Source organism: Etheostoma spectabile, chromosome 12 (assembly GCF_008692095.1).
Source record: "Etheostoma spectabile isolate EspeVRDwgs_2016 chromosome 12, UIUC_Espe_1.0, whole genome shotgun sequence".
In the NCBI taxonomy this organism is placed as follows: domain Eukaryota; kingdom Metazoa; phylum Chordata; class Actinopteri; order Perciformes; family Percidae; genus Etheostoma; species Etheostoma spectabile.
In genome coordinates, this window is record NC_045744.1 from 16,076,311 (window position 1) to 16,094,978 (window position 18,668).

Consider the following 18,668-nt stretch of genomic DNA (forward strand, 5'->3'; position numbering starts at 1 on the left):
TTTGCCGTCTGTCAGCTTTAATTTTCTTGGATATTCTGCAGCCAAATACTGCTCCAATCACATACAGCAGGAGGTGTCAGAACCTTTATTTTCATCTTCTACTTTTTGCACAAAGCACCCTAAGGAGGTATTCATGTGTAATACGAGATAAGCTGTGTCACTTATTGTCAATGCAAAAGTAGACCTTGAAATTCATGAAGATTGAGAAGAAGTTCTGGAGGCCAACTTGATAACAAGGCCAACAATTTGGAATCTTTCCATTTCCATCCCTTCTGTTACTCTAGGTCAGCTTTAATTCAAATTAGATACCAGCTTGTTGTCACATAGCAATGAGAGGCATCTTTTGAGCTCTTGTCTCTGCCACCAGCTACACTCACAGCTCAGCTTTGTGAAAAAACCATCGTCCTGCACATTAATTCCCTTCTCCTGGACTTCAGGCAGGCTAGAAGCAAGCTGTTGTAGATACAGTCTAAACTCAGAGGTACACTATCTGCCAAACAACCAAGCCTACTTCTATTCATTTTCTATGAGAGGTGAGTTATTCCCTGTGCAATGCATGAAGGGATCACTTGTGGAGCAAAGCTAGTGCGTCAGAGAAGGCAAATGTATGGATCCCATCAGAATTATGGGCAGAAGCCCTGTGATGACACATAATTACAAATATACCGATGCATGCCAAAATGTGCTGTTTATTATTTAAAGGGGCTGTGCTTGATATTCAAAACATTATTGTATCAGTAAACACTCATTTGTAGAAATACAGTGGAGTAATGGCATCCTGTGTGAACTTCCTCTGTGTGTGTTCTAATCAGAACTTCTGTGTACTTTGTTTTGATAGCTATTCCGGCCACATGTGCATGTTAGTGCATGTGAGTGCCTTGTGTGTCGGTATCTGACGTCGAGGGTTGTGACAAAGCATCGGTAATTGATGAGTTGGGGAACGGTCCTTGAGAGCCCTGTGAAGGTAATTCTAAACAATTTTCACAACTTTTTTCCTGTATGTCAGCGTCTTTAATTTGTACTTAATCTAACCTTTCTATAAAGTACATTTATAACCAAATGGAATGTGATATAAAGAAAACACTAAGGACATAAAAAGGACTAAACCTATATTACAACTTATTACAAGTACTTTGTGTCCAGTGCTAGTTAGCTGATTGTAGCATGCTAACACTCTGAACTGAGTTGGTGAACAATAATCATTATAACTACTGTTAGAAAAAATTAACTATCACGTGTTCTTTGATTTGATGAGGACGAAGAGAGGCTGAGGTTCCAATTGAGAATTAAGAAAAGGTTTTATGAAAACAGCATGATGAAGATGATGAGACAAAGACAATACGATACAAAACATAATAACGCTGCAGTTGACAGCGGACTTGATCCATGTTTCTCCCGGATGGAGTCACATGAGATATTAGAATATTTCTAAATCACACACATTTATCCCCTGCACCTGGGGGGGGGTTCCTTTTCACCTGGTGTATTCAAACCCATTCTCATTGGTCGACGGACATGGCTCTAAACTCTGCCCCTTCGGGGTCGTTTTTGGTCACAGATCAAAAGGTTCTATCATGTAAATGAGAAATTATAACTAAAAACAAAAAAACATTCTGTTGTCTTAGCCTAGTCTAAGACTTTAGGGGGTAGGAGACAGAAGGTTACTTCTTGGTGTGAAGCAAAGGCTTCTTTCTACATGTTGAATGCCAGACTTGACCTGATCAATTCTTTTAGAGTCAGAGGAACAGAGTGGGAAGGTGAGAGATAATAGCGCTGGTCTTGACCTCTTCACAGAGACAATACATATTTTCCCAACCTGGCTGCATCATACATAAACAGAAATACATTGTTTTCAAAACTTTGTTTTCAACTTTTTATAACTCAACACTGCTAAATAGGAGCATGTTAGCATAGTTATTGTGAACATCCAGATGTTAGCATTCAGCTCAAAGCACCGCTGTGATAGGTACAAAACTGCCGGAGTGGCTGTAGACTTAGTTGTGTTCTTTTCATTGCTGAGAAGCTCAGCCAAGATGTCCCCACTCGAGTGTTGCCAAGCAGGCAGGGCTTTCAACAGATGTGCTTTCCCAGAGACTTTCAACAGGCATGTCCCAGAATATTCTTCACCTGCCCCCCCCAAAATGCCCCAGAGCTTTAAAGCAGATAAACATTTACTTACATTATTGTAATGGAAAGAGAAAAAAACCTGCATGCATTTGGTTGAAACTGACACGATGCCCCTTCAAGTTTGAAGCAAAGCATCTCATTGCAGTATTTGTTACTGTGCTTTGTTCCTTGACAGACCTGTTGGCTGAATTTAATAAATGATATTATAAGTACAGAGAAGACACCAGTGCCCTCACCACACCGACCGTGACATTTCTGTCTTGTTTACTGGCACCTCATTAACCTCCTGTACCAACTCACCCTATTGTCTCATAAGGCAGAATAAGACACAGAGTGGTGTATAGTGTCCCTGTTTGTTTCCTATCAAACAGCTTTTTTCTTGCCTGCTGCTGGATTTCTGGCAATGTACCCAATTAGCAGTGTGTCTACCAACATCCTGCTGGTGCATCACTAGCCTGGCTGCGGCATATTTGTATCGGTGCTAGCGAGTGCAAACTTGTTAGCCTCCTGCAGAGTATTCTTTGGAAAAATTAAACCACTTTTTCTGGCTGTCCTTTGTATGTATTCTAAGAAGAAAGAGAAGCTCTACACGTCTCATCAAACATGTTCACAGTGTGATAAAACATACCCGGTGTCATCCCCATCATCTGTGCACAGCGGGGGCAATCATCATCCATCGAACTGAGTCACCGCCATGGCAAAAGATCTTTGAAAAACATATTAGATAAGGTTTCAGAAACACATGTAGTACTTTGCTTTTACTTTTGTTTCCTCTTAAAATGTTTATAATCCACAAGACACTACAGAAAATTCCTTACAAGTGAAAATCTACTTGGCAGTAATTTCAAATTGATTGATTTATTCAAATATAAAGATAGAGAGAAAGAAAAAAGGTAAAAGAAGCTATAGACAGCAACAATCATGAATAGCCTATTTACAAACAAAATCATTTACACCAGGAGCTAGATTAATTCATTCATGGGTGGCTGTGGGGACTGCATTAAATTAAGTGTATTTTTAACTGAATAATAATTTTATTAATGATTTGCCATGGAAAGGATCTCTTCGAGGCAATAAGACAGTCTTGGTTTAATTGACTAACTGGAATAGAGATCTACCCTAAAGCCTGTAGTTTGTAAAGGACATAGATTATGGAAAGAAAGTGTGTATAGCATTAGCTAGCAGGCCAGTCTGGATTGTTGTTGTTGAGTGGTTAAGTTCAGTCCATCTTCAATTTCACCTGTAGTTTATGATTATCTGTCAGGATCGGGATCCTTGGGAAACCTAAAAGCTATAGCTTTGGATCTCAACCTGGATAATTTGAGCAGAAGAACACTGCTTGTGGTTCATCATGACTAACATACTGTACAGGTTACTGATGCATTATGCTTATAATGGTACATTTTAATATTGATCAGGGCAGCATTCAATCCAAGATGGCGGCCGAGTTGTAAGTGGCTGTTCCACGAAAAGATCGTAAGAACCTCTCATTATAATAACCTCTGTGATGCAGATATATATACGCGAAAAAGTAGATGATTTAATTATGATTTTTTTTCTTCTTCTCTGGATTAGAAGAGCAAACCTGTGCAGCTTGATAGCAGATGAGTGAAAAACAACTAATTCATGTATTTATAAAAGCCAGTGTGTCAGAATTAAGGTACAGAAAGCTACAGAGACAGATGGGTCTAAACAGAAGTGCTGGATCATCTTCTCTAGTTAACATTGATTTATCAGCCTTGCTGCAGATGTTCAATGGACAGTTGGCATTTGAAAATAAATACATGGGATCATGTGCACCACTGGTGGCCACTGGCAGGGCTTCTTAGTTGGGATGCATTAGGTAAGCCTCCACCTGCTCTGTCAGATAGGTAGCTAAGTGAATATGCAAATCATGGCTTCTCTGTCCACTGGCAGATGGTGCCACTCGAATCTGCAGTCTGAAAACTGCACAATGCAACAACAACAAAAAGATGCGGTCCAAAGCTGGACATGATCCAATAAATGCCCAGTGTTTACGTCCTTTTATACAACTTTGAATCACACTGCCTACAAAAAAATAATATCAAAACATGTCATGTTTCAGTGGAAAGGGAGGAAAAGAAGAGGTAAAAAAAAAGAAGGAAACTGTGTTGTTTTTGGCAGTCTTCCAGATAGAGGCTAGGGTCAAGTCAGCTGGGAAATGGACAGACTATCTGGGAATTCCATGCGGCTGTGTACTTCCCGTACTCGAAAGACCCTTCCAGAAAGCAAGCTCTGACATCGGATGAAAATCATCACAGCCGGAGCAGGGCAGGAAGCGGTGTCAGTCCCCACTGAGTCAAGATAATGGCTATTACAACACAGTTTTGATTTTTAGATTACCAACAATCATGTAACGTCAACTAATCAACTAAGAGTGAGTTAGGTTTAGGTTCTTCAAGTATCATAATCAACACAATCCATAGTGAACATCTTGACTTGATGAAGTTTTATAGCTCTTAAACTGACTGATTAGGATAGATTTTACGTATTTAGGCTGGGTCAAGTAGATGTGAATGAGACACTTGTTAATAATGGTCAGATTTGCCCTCGGAAAGCTCCCAGCTGCTGTTTCCTGCACAAATTTCAGGAACTATACACATACACGTAGGTTTATTTGGTAGCCTGATAAGCCAGACCCACATGAGGATGTTGGGTCTGGGAACTCACCAAGTTCAGGGCTCAATCTGAGGGATGGTATAAAGAGGTATCTTTCAAATTCCCTCTGCACACAATAGGATAGCACTACAACCAACCAGACCAATGCTAGGTGATAGATTCAACTTTTTAGACGTATCCGGTTGACAAAACTGCAAACACATCTTCCTTTTTCAAGAATTCTTTCTGTTATCCACTGTTAATATAAAAATCCATGCTTACTGTAATACTAAAATAATGATTATAGTCACTTTAACACTGTAACATCTTCTCTCAGCTACCAAATCTATGGGCTCTAGAGTTATGATACATTCAGCTTATTTAAAATGTATTCAGCTGAGAAGGAAATGGAAAATAGGTTCAATTTAGAATGCAATGTGAAAACATTAAACAACCACTGAAGCCTGTTATTTTAGTCTGCCTCCAAACTATAGCACGTCATGCTGATAATAGTTTTCCTCACCCCGACTTCCACAAAATATCCCATTTGTCAAAGACAGAAAAGCTTGTAAATGTGCCAAATTATATTTTATTATACACTTTTCTTTATTAAAAAATAGACATTTCTGGGCCAACGAGATGAATGGTGAGGAGCAAGACGGGGCCAGTAAATTAAATGTCAGCTTCACGTTGTTCAAATGACCCAATTTTTGGACAACAGTTTGTGACCTTAATGTTAATGTGAACTGCGTCATCACACCGTGGGCTTTTAGGATCTCTTTGTGCTATGTTCCATGAGCCTAAGAACGTTTTCATGTTTTTTTTATGTATGTCTGAATGTGTGTTTGTGTATGTTTGTATGCGTGCATGCGAGCGTGCGTGCATGCATGCGTGCGTGTGTGTGTGTATCGTTGTAGTAGCCTTGCATATTTCTTTCTCATGCCTTTGTTGACTAACCCAGATTTCAACCCAGACACCCAGAAGGCAGGGCATTCAGGAGTCCCTCTGATGAAGTAATTTTAAAATTCACAACGTTTACATTAGCTGATATATTCTTTCCTTTTTATAAACACAAATTGTCACTGATTGAGCCAAGCAAGCATGTAGTACTGTATGTCTAAGAAAATCTTCCCATTACATAAGTCAGGCAAGCTTATTCTAAAAGACAAACAAACAAAAAACGTTGCCAGTTGCTTTTAAATGTCTCAGCACAGAGAACAGCGTGCGGTGCTCTACGTGAATCCAATGATGAATGTTTCAGCACCACTGGCAATACACAGCAACGTCAGGTTCAGACAGGATGCAGAAGCCCTAGGATATGACACATCACAGTTGACATACAGTACGACATAAATCCAACGGGGGGCTTGCACCCTCTATCCCCCGCAGTCTCTCAACTTATGTTTCAACCGGCTTATTAATGGCAACACACATGCAAAATGCACACAAGATTGATCAAGCTGTCAGTGGTTGTCAATAGAATTACATTAATAACTGTGTCATTGTAGGATAAGCATACGGTACACAGGCAGGAGTTGTGTCACATACAGTAAAAGCTTTGCCAGACCTTCCTCCAAAGCGCTGTGGAGCAGGGTCTGGCTTGTCCACTCAGCATTCCGGGATGGGAGAAAAACATGCTCGGGTTTACTGGCATTTCTTTAAACCAATCACAATTGTCTTGGGCAGCAAAATAGCCTTGGTAAGAAACTTGTTTTGGTGGAACGTGTACATTCAAAAGTTGTTTTAGTCGTCCAAGTAAAAACTCAGATTGGACAGATGGTCTTGCTAGCTGTCTCATTTTACCCTGCAGAGATCTGAGGAGCAGTTAGCCATAGTCCTCATGAATCGATGATCAAATGCTGCATCCATTAATGGAAAGAACATAACTATGATGTGAATGACAATAACATGTTTTGGTTACTGTATGAAACTCGTGACGAGCAACTGCCAATGAAAACATGTTCACAACAGGCTATGTCAAGTATCATCAAAGAGAAAGGCTCAACTGGCTGAGAAGTGGAACATGTGTGACCCACCATGTCCAGAAAACAGTGACCCAAGCGTAAAAATAGACTATCTGCTTTTCAGGCTCTGAACTTCACCCTACTCATGTTGTGCCGAGCCTCTTGGTATTGTGCATCTGACAAAGCCAAAAGTGGCTGAAGGTTAACTTTCAATTTAATTGTCTGCTCTTTTCTACATGACCTTCAGCTTTTATAAAACTTATTCAGGTATGTGAACGTGAAAACTATGTTGAATGCTTAGTTGGTTCCCTTTTTCTTTTTTTTCTTTTTTTTTAACATAAAATACTTTTTACTACAAACACAACATGAGGTTGACATGTGAACCAACATATAAAAGTGAGCCCATCAGGTACATACAGTGTAACATGTCCCTGTTTCATATGACTCACCTTCCAGCATTTACTTACTTACTTACTGTGGATAATTTAACCTGCAAGGATTTTAAAAATAAACGCAATCATGTTTGATGTTGATACAGAACAGACAGGTGAACTGGTGTGGAATAGTATAGTCACAATCATCATTTTGCCCTATATAGGAATGGAGGCTTTACTGGAATGTACAGTTAGAATGTAGATTTACAGTAATACAACATAGTCAATAAATAAAGTGAGTCAATCTTACTCCACAAAACTTCAAATACTGACTTCGGCATTTATTGTTAAAATTTTGAGAATGTTTGACAGCTTTATTATTTTGGAATGCAACAAGGATTAAAATTAAGAGAGGAACATGTGCAATGTTGATTCTATGGTAAACTTGCTGTGTGATGTATTGCAGTACCAAATTTACATACTTTTGATGTGTACAATTTTGCTGGTTATAAGTTTTTTGGTTGGTGTTTTGTAAATTGAAACTTGGTTGTGAAATTGAGGCTAAACAATTGTTAAATACTCCAATTCTAACTTTTGTAACTGTTGTTAAAGTGTTGTGTTCTTGTTGTACTGGATATACAGTCCTATATAATGGAATTGTTAGATTGCATTTTCTTCATATAATGTCTCAAATCAACACATCTTGTACTGTGAAGAGAGCTCTAAAAATTTATTTCTGACTCTTCTTCCTCAAATTTCCTGCTGGATGCCCAATTTTCCATTTTCCTTTTGTCCCTGTGAGGCCTATAATATAATGTGTCTCAATAGAAGATGCAAGGGAACAGTTCATTGTTTCAGGCTGATGTGACCAGACATTGACACCCAGCGCTGTGTGTTGGACAAAGCAGCCAGTTAGAGGGAAGTGTTGTTTGGAGCAGCCGGCAGAGGAAGCTGACCCAGACACTTTCAATGAGCTCTCCACCTTTACATCCTGCTACTTGAGTTTCCCTTTCCTGAGCATTTTCCTGTGAACTCACTAAGAAATAATCAATGAGCAGAGTTTACGGTTAGCTAGCTCTTTGCACATTCTAAATATAGGTTTTCTTCTTCAATAGACAATAGTTTTCTCAACCCCAAAGCTAAATATAGGCACAATTACCTTGAAAGAAAAAGAAAGGAAAGAATGCAACCTCTTGAGTGTGACAAAATAATGAAAACTCTTTTTTGTTACTGTACCTGTGAGGATCTTAAAATATTTAAAAAATAATAAAGTACATAAAGATGCAAAAATGGGACTTTTTGGCCCACAGAATAAGAATATGTATATATATATATATGTATATACTGTATGTACTGTTATTATTATAATGTGTAAGCTGTTTGGAAAAATCTACTAGTTTATGTTTTTGTAGTTTGTATTACTGTAATCATTTCCTACTGTGCATTTTATTATTTTCAATTTTTCTATTCAGTTTTTTTCCTACTGTTTTGTCCCGGGATGCAAATGTAAACTCAAGTAAAGACCCTTCTAAAATATTAACTATTAATTTTTTTAACTTAAAAATACATAACTTGTATATTTTAAATGCAGTAATAGAATTAGAATTTTACTGTGTGTATGTGACAATTAAGGAATAAAGTTTGTTTTTGTTTAAGTTATGCTGCTGGTGTGCAGTGCTGGAAAGTATTACTGTCCTTGAAGGCCTACACACCCATGGCACACCCACACAGGTGTTGTCACTTACCTTGCCAAATAAGACTTAATTGACATCCCTCTGATCTTATTATTAGTGTTGTTGGACCTGTTCGGGTGGGAGGGTCCAACTATGTCTTTCATGTTGGTTTGTTTAGTTTTGTGATCTCATAAAATTTGAGAACAACACTAAGTGCTATACAGTTTTTATTCTTGAGTATTTCCATTTTCTGCTACTTTCTACTTCCATTTTACTATATTATATTGGTAAACATGGTGCTTTCTACTCTGTTACATTTATTGGACAGCTGTAGTAAATAGTTAGTTTGGGGATTCATTTACACACAAATTACACACTCACCGGCCACGTCATTAGTTACACCTTTCTTTCTATAGTATCCAGTTTGATCCCCTTTTGCCCTCAAAACTGCCTTAATTATTCTTGGTATAAATTCAACAAGATGCTGGAAACACCTTCAGAGAGGGTTAATATGGTCTTTTGGTCCATATTGACATTACGGCTGCCGATTTGTTGGCTGCACATCCATAATGCAAATTCCATCCACCACATCCCGGAGGTTGTCTATTGGATTGAGATATGTTGACTGTGGAGGCCATTTGAGTACAGTGAACCCATCGTCATGTTCAAAAAAACAGTTTAAGATGATTTACGCTTTGTGAAGATGGGTACACTGTGGTAATAAAGGGATAGACATGGTCGACAACAATGCTCAGGCTGTGGCATTTAAACGGGGTTCAATGTCTACCAAGAGGCCCAAAGTGTGCCATGAAAGTATCCCCCACACCATTACACCACCACCACCAGCCTGAACTCTTGACACAAGGTTGGATCCATGCTTTCATTTTGTTATGTCAAATTCCATACAATCTAAATATTGCAGCAAAAATCAAGACTTTTTCCAATCTATTGTCCAGTTTTGGAGAACACATGCCAATTGTAGCCTCAGTTTTCTGTTCTTAGATGACAGGAGTGGCATTTTACTGTATGATCAGTTCAAAAGGGAAAGATGATGACATAGACTAAACTACCAAACGAAAGTATGTTTTACATTTTTGTTTTTGAAATTTATATTTTTCTGATTATGTTAATGTACTTTTACTCAACATAGCGTCACTGTTGAATAAAAACCATCTATAGTATATTTGAATTTGGAGCTTTTGCATTTTTCATTAAAAATCAAGTATTGATTCCCAGAAACAGCTGAAAACAAAGCTTTTCCAAGCTCATAAAGTGTTTTTGTTTTGAATCTACACTGTTTTCATAAGACAGCGACAACAGTATCAAACACTAACACGAATAGTTTTACAATGTGTTGACTTGTTTACAGTCCAGATTTGCCAAATCATCTGGGTCTTTTTGGAATTCACCAACAATCAATCTGTTTCATCATTTAGATTTGAGGGCTTGTTGACCCGACTCGAGAGACTTAACTTATTTTCTATTAAAAGGAAAGGACGGTCAAAAAGTCCTCACTTTAGGGGATTTTTTTGGTCCCTGTGAAAACGTCTGGTTCTTTTCACAACTATTGAAATATAACAACACACAACAAATACTCCCCAAAACCACTCATAATCACACACTTTGACTAAGCCCAAATACATTTAATAGTTCAATCACTGTAACTATCACACATGTTGTTCAGTAAGTGAGGAAGTAGGCTGGAGGAAAATCAGTGTCAAAGAGTCTCCTCATCCTCCCACACGTTTCTTGTTTCATTGGCTGAGAGGTGTGATGTCACAGAGTGGACTGCCCTATAAAAAGTCACTCTCCCACACAGACAGCAGACCAGCTGAGAACTCACTCACTTACAGCAAGGAAGACAGCTCTGTACCATACATACTTTTCAGCAACTCTCAAAACCTTTGGAAATATCCACGAGTGAGCAGGAAAACACCATCATCATGTGCAGAGGACTTGAATCACTGCCCTTCACCTGCCTGGAGAGGTGAGATCCATTTTTATTAATTGGGGGGAGAATGAATTATTCTTTTACTTCTAGGATATGACATAAATATAAATTCTCATATCTAGTCTATTTGTAACATTTTCTCTTTCTTTATCTTCGCAGGGCAAAGGAGCTGAAAGCTTTGTTTGCAAGTTTATTACAAAAGTCAGATCACAGCATCACTGGCCACTCAAAGAAAGATAACAAACTGAGGTAAGACACACAGCACATTCACATTTTCTCTCTAAGCGTGTCAGTGAAGTCAAAGTGGACCCCTGTAATTCTTCAGAACTTTTTCTTATAATTTTTTTTCTGTTGCTGTAGGTTAAACGTCGACGAGCCTTTGAAATGGAAGGAGTCGTTTGAGAAACTGTTGTCCAGTCAAAGTAAGTGTTATCCCTCTCACCACAATTTTTTTCAAACCTCCCAGATGTTTTAAGAAAACAGATGTTTACCCACCACTCTCTCCCCTGTCTCTTGTTTTTAGATGGACTGTGCCTATTTAGAGCGTTCCTGGTCTCAGAGTTCAGTGAGGAAAACATTGCCTTCTACTTGGCTTGTGAGGACTACCGGGCAACAAAATCTTCAAAATTGGCCGCCAAAGCCAAGAAAATTTATGACCACTTCATCAGCTCTGATGCACCACAAGAGGTATAAATGTCAAATATAATAAATAGACCATTTAGGATGCTCTGTCACACTGCTGGCTTTACTTATATTGCTGTAAAGTGCTGATAATCACCTCTTCACCATCCTTTGCTCCCCTACAGGTTAATCTTGACCATGCAACCAAGGCTATCACAATGGAGAACATGGAGCATCCCACCCAATCCTGTTTCAATGTGGCCCAAGACAAAATCTACACCCTGATGGAAAAAGACTGCTACCCTCGCTTCCTCAAGTCCTGCACGTACCTGGAGCTTAGCAGAAAGGCTAAGACTGGCTAACCAACTTTTTTTTGAAAAGAACTATCCAGCAGACACAAAGGGACACAAGCTCACTGACGCACAGCAGAGACTGGAAAGGTTCACGCGGAACAAATACCTCAGTCCAAGGAGTTTCACGCCAGGTTATAGAGTTATTTTGGGGGATGCACACAGATTGGCATCCGAGGTGAACACATGAAGCTGTGAGAAGAGACAAAGACTGAGCTGCATGTCATGTCTACCTCTGAAATAAACACCTGTACTGTACGTACAGGGCTGCATGAACGGCAGCCACAGTGGCATAAATTATAAAATGCAGATAGACAAATGTCTTAGCATAGTATTTATTTATTTCTTATTTATTTAAAGTATTTTTATTATGTGGTGAAAACTGATCTAGTCCATGTATTTTTTTTTATCTGAAGTATTGTATGTGAAAATAAATGCATTTCCAGAGACAAGAGTACTGTTTTGTAGCATGGAAAGTTCACTTCACGTACACAGAAGGTGGATGTGGTTACTGAGGTCAGGAAAAATGTTGGAGGAAGGAAGAAGAAGAAGATGTGCTCATATGCGCTGTTATAGCTGCTAACTAATCTGTGGCCTCAGTGGTTCCACTTCACACGTGGGTGACTGGATGACTCCTTTTCTCTGGAGTCACAGTGAATGGAAGATATGAAGTGAGTGTGTTTCAGTTCTTGTGATTTTATCAATATAATGATCTGGTATGACCCTGGGAGAAAGGGAAAGAGTACGTCATTTTAGCTGGTGTTCAATTTTTCACAGGGTTATAGAAGGAACTGAATTTAGATAGACAGATAGCTTCTTTATTAAGTAGATTTATTTATTAATCAGCAGAGGGGGAAACTAGTTTGGTCATCCATGCACAGTAACAAACATGAGATAAAGGTCACAATGCAACACATCAAAAAAGAACTACAAAACTAACATACAAACTAAATTACTAAACTACAAGAATAGTTTGGAATTTAGGGAAATACACATTCACTTTCTTGCCGAGAGTAAGATGAGAAGATTGATACCACTTTTTAACATGAAATTGGTAAATATCTTCTCATCTAACTCCCTGCAATTAAGCAAACAAGAGTATATCTCAAAATGTCAAACTATTCCTTTAAGTTCAGGCAGGAGTGCAAAGCAAGAAATACAGTTTCCGAGTGTGTGTGTGTGTTTGTGTGTGTGTGTGTGTGTGTGTGTGTGTGTGTGTGTGTGTGTGTGTGTGTGTGTGTGTGTGTGTGATGGCCAGTTGCCAAGGAGAGAGCAGCCACCTACTGTCACTGGCAGGTTTGTTTACTACTTTAGCCGCCGTTCACAGCCTGCAGTCACAGCAGCCTCCCCTCCTTTTGCAAAGCATCCTCTTCCCTCTGTTCTCCTGATGTCCATCATTGCACCTTCTTGCTGCTCTCCTCCTCCTGCACTCTCTTACCGCTATAGCCGACTCCTGTTCAAACACTCAGCCCCTCAAGGGGAGAGGGCAAAGTCATTAACACCGTTCTCACACTAATGACAGTGGCTATCTTTCCACTCCATCCTTTTTTCTCTGTGTGGTGTTCCTCCAGTAGTGATGTATAATGAGGCATCTACTGAACAGACAGTAATTGAGATTCATTGAAGACTGATTTGTTTTTTTGCTTAAAAAACTGAAACATCTCTACCACCAGAACAGATTGACTTGACATTTTATTGTCGCTTACTCCTGTAACAGCTGAACTGTTATCCCAAATTAGTTGACTTAACTAGAAATTTGGGTGGAAGCCCGTTGCCTTAGACCGCTTCAGTTTTTAAACAAGGTGAAACTTAACAGGTTAAGATCGATGAAAATATAAATAATGCTAATAATCACAAAGTACCAAACAAAGTTTTTTTTATGCCTGGAAGAACCATTTGAAGGTTTAAAGCAACACTAGAGAACTTTTTGTACCTTAGAATAATGTTTGCAAAATCGTTTCAGTAGTTCATCGACTTGTAACAGCGTGAACGGTATGGAGCTAGATTTGTTTCTTTATTGCATGTGAGAAAATAACTGAGCTGAGAGAAGAAGAAAAAAAATGTTTGAGAGAAAAAGTTATTACACTGATAGCAAAAAAAAGCATTTTATGAGAGAAAAAAAACAATTGGGAGAAAACGTTTTCATACCAATGGCAAAAAATAATAATATGTGAGACTTAAAAAAGTTTTAATATTTTTTAAATTATTTCTGTAAAAAAAAATCTCTCTCAAAATACTTTTTTAAACTCTCAAATATATATATTTTTGCTATCAGTGAGAAAACATTTTCTTTTAAAAAAAATGTGTTTCTCTCCAAACGTTCTTCTTCTTGCTCTCAAAGTCTTTGCTCTCAATGCAATTTCTTTCTCTCGTCTCAGGATTTCTCTCTTGCTGTGAAAATAGTGTCATGTTCCCATTGGCCAGTTGGGTGAGCACCGTCTTGTCTTGGGAGTTGATCTGAATCATTACACCAATGTCACCGGCATAGATTCGCAGCCTTAGTTGAGCGTGGAAGTTAGCATTAGCTACAGTAGCACCCAGCCCGCTCCTAAATAAATACCTTTTAATTATCTTTTTAACTTTTTAACACTGGCGGTGAGCTCCAGGTCCTGCAACCGCAGACGGACCACCATCAGCGGGGCTCGGCCAGCGGGGACACATTGCTAGATAGCTTCACTGCCGCCCTCGTCCTGATTTGATCGGAGCTCCAGCGACACCTGGTAGCATTTTTTTTTCTCTCAGATCATTTTCTCGCATGTAATAAAGAAACAAATCTAGCTCCACAGAACAGCACTTCTGCATTTGCTTTGCAGCTATAACAGCACTATGCAAGTTTGCCAGATCGGGTAGCGGATCTGTAGTTTGAATGAGACATAATGCATAATGCTAATGCTTTAAAGCAAAACTTCTTGTGATGCCAGCTGTGCATCTCTGTGTGGTGTGTGTAACTGCAGACAGATGGGTGGACAAAAGCTTTGAAATAAATAAATTAGAGGTGAATCATATTGAATGAATGCCAGTCAGAGTGTGACTGGACTTTTAGCTCACTTCCTGTGCTCCATTGCTGTTTGTCATTGCCTTTGTCAGCTATAATTACATGGTGAGAATCTATGTAAGATCTTTTTTATCTGCTAAATATTAGATAATCTTCATTACTCAAAGAACATACGTGTAGCACCAAACGTTAAAGTACTCATTGTGCACAATGGCCTATTAAATATATATTATATAGTGGTTGAAAACAGAGGTATAATCTCTATATTCTGGTTTAAAATTGTTATTCCAAGCTGGCTAGCCAGATATAACAATATGTTTACATCAAGAAGATCAAGTTTTATTGACATACACCTTTGGTAAGCATTCAGGATCATTAAGTTCAACAGTCCATACTGTAAAAACCGACACGTCCCACACCTAGATGAGCTGGAATGGGAGAGGCCTCATATTTTATACATGAGGGTTTCTAAAGAATGGATCAGTTTAAGTGGACAGCTTTAAATGTCAGGAAGGTGGAGACATAATGTAGCACAAAAGAGGTAGAGTTGTTAAACGGTGGATCTAGGGACCTACTCCACTGGTAGAAATGAGTCAGCATCGTCTTTTAAATACATATTTGCGGTGTGAGTGGTGATTAATAGCATCGCCAACGGTGCTTGAACTTGGAAGAGTGGTGTAAAAACAAAGAGCTGCAGTCATGGTTACCGGGTTACCAAGGGAACAAACCCAGCACCGCTGAGTGGTCCCATCCAAATGTGCACTTTAAAATACTTAATTACAATAGAAGAACCTAAAGTCAATTTTGTTTAATGTGGAATAAAAAATGAAAAAATAGGCTGCTTCCATAAATAAACTCATCTGTTTCCACTTAATAAGAACCTCTTAAACATTGATCTGATTCTTGGTGATATAAAACACTGGCCTGAGATATGAGACTAGAACAACATCTGGTGTGCAGTATTTCATTACACGATGCCATCAGAAAACAGCATGGTGTCAAGCCATGTACAGTAAATAATGATGACTCATCTCAGTGAGGCAACATCCCATATGTTTGCTATTAACTTAATTTTTTTCCAGGAAAATATAATGTGTAGCCTGAATATATGTAGTTTGACTTTTCTCAGTAGAGTTCCTGTGTTGGTGACCTCTGGTTTCCTCCTGCAGTTCAAGGACAGGCTAATCAGATGCAATGGAAACCCTATGGTCTGAATGTAGGAGTATTTAGTGTGGTTGTCTGTATGTTAAGGCCTTTGCAGGGTGTTTCCCTTGGTGATATAAATAAATAAAACAAAACACACAAAAAGTATACTAAGTATGAGTTTAGCTGTGTCTTTGTGAGTGCGTGTCCCTTAGAAACTCCCTCTGTGTTTACTGTGATCCTATCAGATGCTGCTTCTTTTAATTGATTTGAGAACATTCTGCTGCTGGAGTTTTCAGAAAACCTCCTCATGCCTATAAGTAAGCTTTGCCTTATGAAGAATTAGCCAAGTTTCTGCTTCTCTGCTAGCAACTTGTTTTAAGACACAACGCCACCAACCTTCAGACGTAACCCCTCTCCCACATTAACATGCATGCTGCAAGGTGAGTAAATCTTAAACTAATATGACGGATTAATGCACAAAAGCACTTCTCATAATGTATCTGTCTGTTTTGTTTACAATTTATTTTACTTTGGGATTTTACTTAAGGCAATATTGTGAATATCATGAACCCGTAAAAGATTTACAGTTATAAAATATTATGTTGAACAACCCTATTCATTAAACACTAATTGAGTGAAACAATTAATAACATCAGGAACTGGGAACTTAAAGGTCTAAAGAGTTTAGAACGGCCACAAAGTAAATATGAGCAAACTGAGGCCAACAAGTTCAATAAAAGGAAAGTTTGATTTTTTGGCATTTGCTGCCAAGAGTTAGAGGAGAGGAAAAATATCACTCCCATTACAATACACTAGCACAATACACTAAACCTGAGGCTACAGCCAGGAGACACTTAGCATAGCATGAAGACAGGAAACAGCGGGAAACAGCTGGCCTGGCCCCATCCAAAGCTAACAAAAATACACCTACAATTTAATTGCTTATTAAAGCTATGTCTGTCAGCTTATGGAGAGAAGCTTGATTCTATGCTCACAGTACGAGTAAAAGCTATAAAACGACCAAGCGTAGCCAGCTACATTGTTGCAAGGTTACTGTTGTAGTGTGGCTTAAGCCCTCATATCATTTCATATTTCACTGCCCATTGCATCCCTGTGTGCACCAAGTTATTTACTGTGCAGCCTAAAAACTGTGGTGTGGTGTCCAGGCTTTATCAGTTCTTGGTGATATCTGGTCGCGTTGGCCTTCCTACAGAGAAGATCTGGGGACGCGATTGCCCAGACCTCGCTCTCGACTGGCACGATGGATGGTCTAACATTCCAAAAGTATCTCACAATCCAGACTATCAGCAGATTCACTACAATTTCATTCATGGGACATATCCCACCCCCGTGAAAATGCACCACATGATAATAATTAACAGCCTTTTATGCACTTTCTGCCCAACAAAAGCTCAAGGTACATATCTTCACATTTTCTTAGAGTGTTCTCCCGTTTGTCAGTTCTGGAACAATATTGCATCCAAAATGTCCGCCTTGTTTAATCTTACTGTGCCTGCTACTGTCAATATTTTAATTCTGAATGACCTGTCACTTACACCTGCTAAGAGGACGATTGCAACCCCTTGGAAGCCACCTCATGACTTATCTGTTAATACATAGATCCTCTCTTTTTTGGATGTTGCACACATGGAACTATCTGCGGCTCGTATGAATGGAGCCCCAGGACAGACTTTGGACACTTGGCTCAGCGTTGCTAAGCGTTTGAAACGTATGCAGTGAATTTGTGTTAGTCTTTACTTCTGTTTTCTTCTGTTTGTTTGTGTGATTGGTCCCGTCTTGTGTCTGTCTGTCTGTGTGTGTGTGTGTGTGTGTGTGTGTGTGTGTGTGTGGTGTGTGTGTGTGTGTGTGTGTGTGTGTGTGTGGTGTGTGTGTGTGTGTGTGTGTGTGTGTTTGTCTCACTGTTTATGTAGTGTTTGTGTATGTCTGGTTTGACATGTATTATACAAGCTGTGGACCTCACTCTTTCTGCATTCTTTTTGTGTTTCCCCCCCGCCCATCTTTCCTTTCTGTATGTTTTGGCCCTTGGACACGTTTTTATTTTCCAGTGTTTTGCCTGTGGTTTTTTTTAATTGGTAGAATGTAAATAAAAAATATTTAACCACAAAAAAGATGACTAAGTAGTACCTTTTCCTAAACTCAACTGGCAATTATGAGATTAAGTGATGCATATACTATAACAATCCTTTGAGTCTATTTCTATGTGAAGCACAAAGAAGACCACAGGTCGGTCAACCACATCACATGACATGTGTGTGACACAATAACTGCATGGCTTTCACAAGATAATTGAGATTGGGATTTAGATTGTGGGAAGGTCAACGTTGTACAAACACAGCAGGCTGTGTGTTTATCGACTTATGAAGAGAAATGAATGCCTAAAAGCAACTGATCTTGTGTCGGCCTGCACTCAGTCACGTTTCATTTGCAGATATTAAAAAAAACACCTGACTCCTGCTTGCTTTAATGTGACATTAGCATTTAACTCAAAGTGCCACAGTGTGCCTTTGACCATTTACAGAAAAAATTCTAAAGCATTGAACACTGTATTTCTGTTCAGTTCCAAGTGTGAACTCAGAGTACATTTTGTCCCAAGTAAACAGTGAATATAAAAAGTGATGGGGGTGATTTTGTGACGTGACGGAGCACTCTGTTCATTTGGACCTTATTGGAGTCTCCCTGTGCTTTACACTGAGGCAGAGAGTGCAACAATCAGACTGAGTGGTTCGTGACACAGGTCAGCTAAAGACAATCTGTACAAAACATGGAGAATAAAAAAGCACACTACATATATAAAAGAAGATGTTTGACTTTGTCTCATCTGCTTGGT

General features: G+C 38.9%; 1 protein-coding gene across 1 annotated transcript; it reads left to right on the forward strand.

Annotated features, from left to right (window-relative positions):
- Positions 1 to 10,572: 10,572 nt before the first annotated feature.
- On the forward strand, positions 10,573 to 11,704 carry rgs5b (regulator of G protein signaling 5b). The gene is made up of 5 exons (XM_032532282.1): positions 10,573 to 10,744; positions 10,868 to 10,957; positions 11,069 to 11,130; positions 11,232 to 11,395; positions 11,515 to 11,704. The coding sequence occupies exons 1-5, from the start codon at positions 10,701 to 10,703 to the stop codon at positions 11,689 to 11,691; spliced, it is 537 nt and encodes a 178-aa protein (XP_032388173.1). The 5' UTR covers positions 10,573 to 10,700; the 3' UTR covers positions 11,692 to 11,704.
- Positions 11,705 to 18,668: the final 6,964 nt, after the last annotated feature.

Bases quoted from the DNA above. Each gene is read 5' to 3' on its own strand.
- rgs5b (XM_032532282.1), top strand. From the start codon at position 10,701: ATGTGCAGAGGACTTGAATCACTGCCCTTCACCTGCCTGGAGAG. The intron at 10,745-10,867 runs GTGAGATCCATT...TTATCTTCGCAG, and splicing joins CCCTTCACCTGCCTGGAGAG to GGCAAAGGAGCTGAAAGCTT. The intron at 11,131-11,231 runs GTAAGTGTTATC...TCTTGTTTTTAG, and splicing joins GAAACTGTTGTCCAGTCAAA to ATGGACTGTGCCTATTTAGA.